Source organism: Notothenia coriiceps, unplaced genomic scaffold, assembly GCF_000735185.1.
Source record: "Notothenia coriiceps isolate Sejong01 unplaced genomic scaffold, NC01 NC01_scaffold00016469, whole genome shotgun sequence".
Lineage (NCBI taxonomy): Eukaryota > Metazoa > Chordata > Actinopteri > Perciformes > Nototheniidae > Notothenia > Notothenia coriiceps.
In genome coordinates, this window is record NW_011349170.1 from 149 (window position 1) to 1,621 (window position 1,473).

The 1,473-nt window shown below is 44.7% G+C and overlaps 1 gene segment (V, D, J or C); it reads left to right on the forward strand.

The window, feature by feature from the left end:
• Nucleotides 1-205: 205 nt before the first annotated feature.
• LOC104949551 (Ig kappa chain V-III region NG9-like) lies at nt 206-1,261 on the forward strand (the record flags this gene model as incomplete). The annotated part of the segment is given in 2 exon segments: nt 206-396; nt 1,013-1,261. Coding segments are annotated over 2 exon segments (440 nt in total), but the record flags the coding sequence as incomplete, so codon positions are not given.
• Nucleotides 1,262-1,473: the final 212 nt, after the last annotated feature.

Below are 1,473 nucleotides of genomic sequence, written 5' to 3' on the forward strand. Positions count from 1 at the left end.
TGCAAGTCTTTTCAGTGTGCATGTCACAAAATGAGATGCATTGTGGGAAAGGTTGTTTATTGGCAACGTGCTTCTGTAAAACGGCATGTAACCGTATAATAAACATATTATATTCTTTGCAAGCTCTTGCGGGCCACATAAAATGAAGTCGCGGGCCGGATTTGGCCCCCGGGCCTTGAGCTTGACACCCCTGCATTACTACAAGTCATATGGTTTCCTGTGCATGACTGTAATCACATTTTTGTCCCTGTTTTCTTTTCCTCTGCAGTTTGTGGCGGGGCTGTGCTGGTGAAGGTGGCCCCTGTAGTGGAGGTGATAAAAGGAGAGACCGCTAAACTGCCCTGCACATACACTACACCGGCACCTTCAGGCAACACTGTTGTTGAGTGGTACATTGTAAGTCATATCCAGATATGTTTGCATATGCAAGTTTTAAGGTCACCTATTTTGCAACATCCACTTTTTCATGTCTCTTATACATCAACATGTGTCCCCTCTGTGTGAAGAGACTCTGAAAGTTTCAGGAAAAAAGATTCTCTCACTTTTTGTCCTGATCCATTTCTATAAAAACCTGTCTGAAAATGAGCTGATCAGATGTTGGCTTCTTTACGATGTCATAACGATTTTTTTGGCTTGTCTAAACATTAGCCAATCACCAACCAAGGTAACCCCCCCCCCTTATCACCTGAATCTCCTCCTAGAGCACCATTGAGTTCTTTGTAACCAAATGTCTCTCAGAGGGGCGTGGGGAGGGGCTCCTTGTTTTCATCTAAAGTAAAAGACAGAGAATCAGCACTTTTGAAACAGGGCTGAAACAGAGGGGGTTATGGGTAATGCTGCAACGATCTGTTTGGTATTTCCCGCCAAACACTTCAGAGACATGTTTTGTACATATCTGAGACCTATAAGATGGAAAACAATATAATAGGGCACCTTTAAGGAATACTTAATAAAGAAGTGTATAAAGTTGTATTTCTTCTTATTTCTGTTTCTATATCTCCTATACATCCAGGACGAGCACGGAAACAGGAAGCGCGTGGCTTTCTCCCAGGGTGGCGAGAGAAAGAGCGATGACAACACCCCCCTGTCCGGACGTGTCACCATCGGAGAGGACTTCACCTTGACCATCACCGATGTCCAACCCTACGATGAGCTGGTCTTCTACTGCCAGGTCACCGCTGGCCCAGCCGGGGTCGGAGAGCACTCCACGCTGCTCAAAGTTTTCTGTGAGTCTGGCCCCGCCATTTGCCCTTTGACATGACCTCAACATGACCTTATGAAAGAGGGGCAGCCCTCCCTTTCCCATCAGTTGTTGATGTGTGGAATGTATGACTTGGTTTGTCACTGCCACTAAAGTTTTATAGCTTCAATCAGATCTGCGTGTGTGTTCATGCATACTTTCATTTCAAGTGGCTTAATTGTATCTAATGAATGTCATGGATTTGCTAATTGCATTTCATACTCTAAGTAACC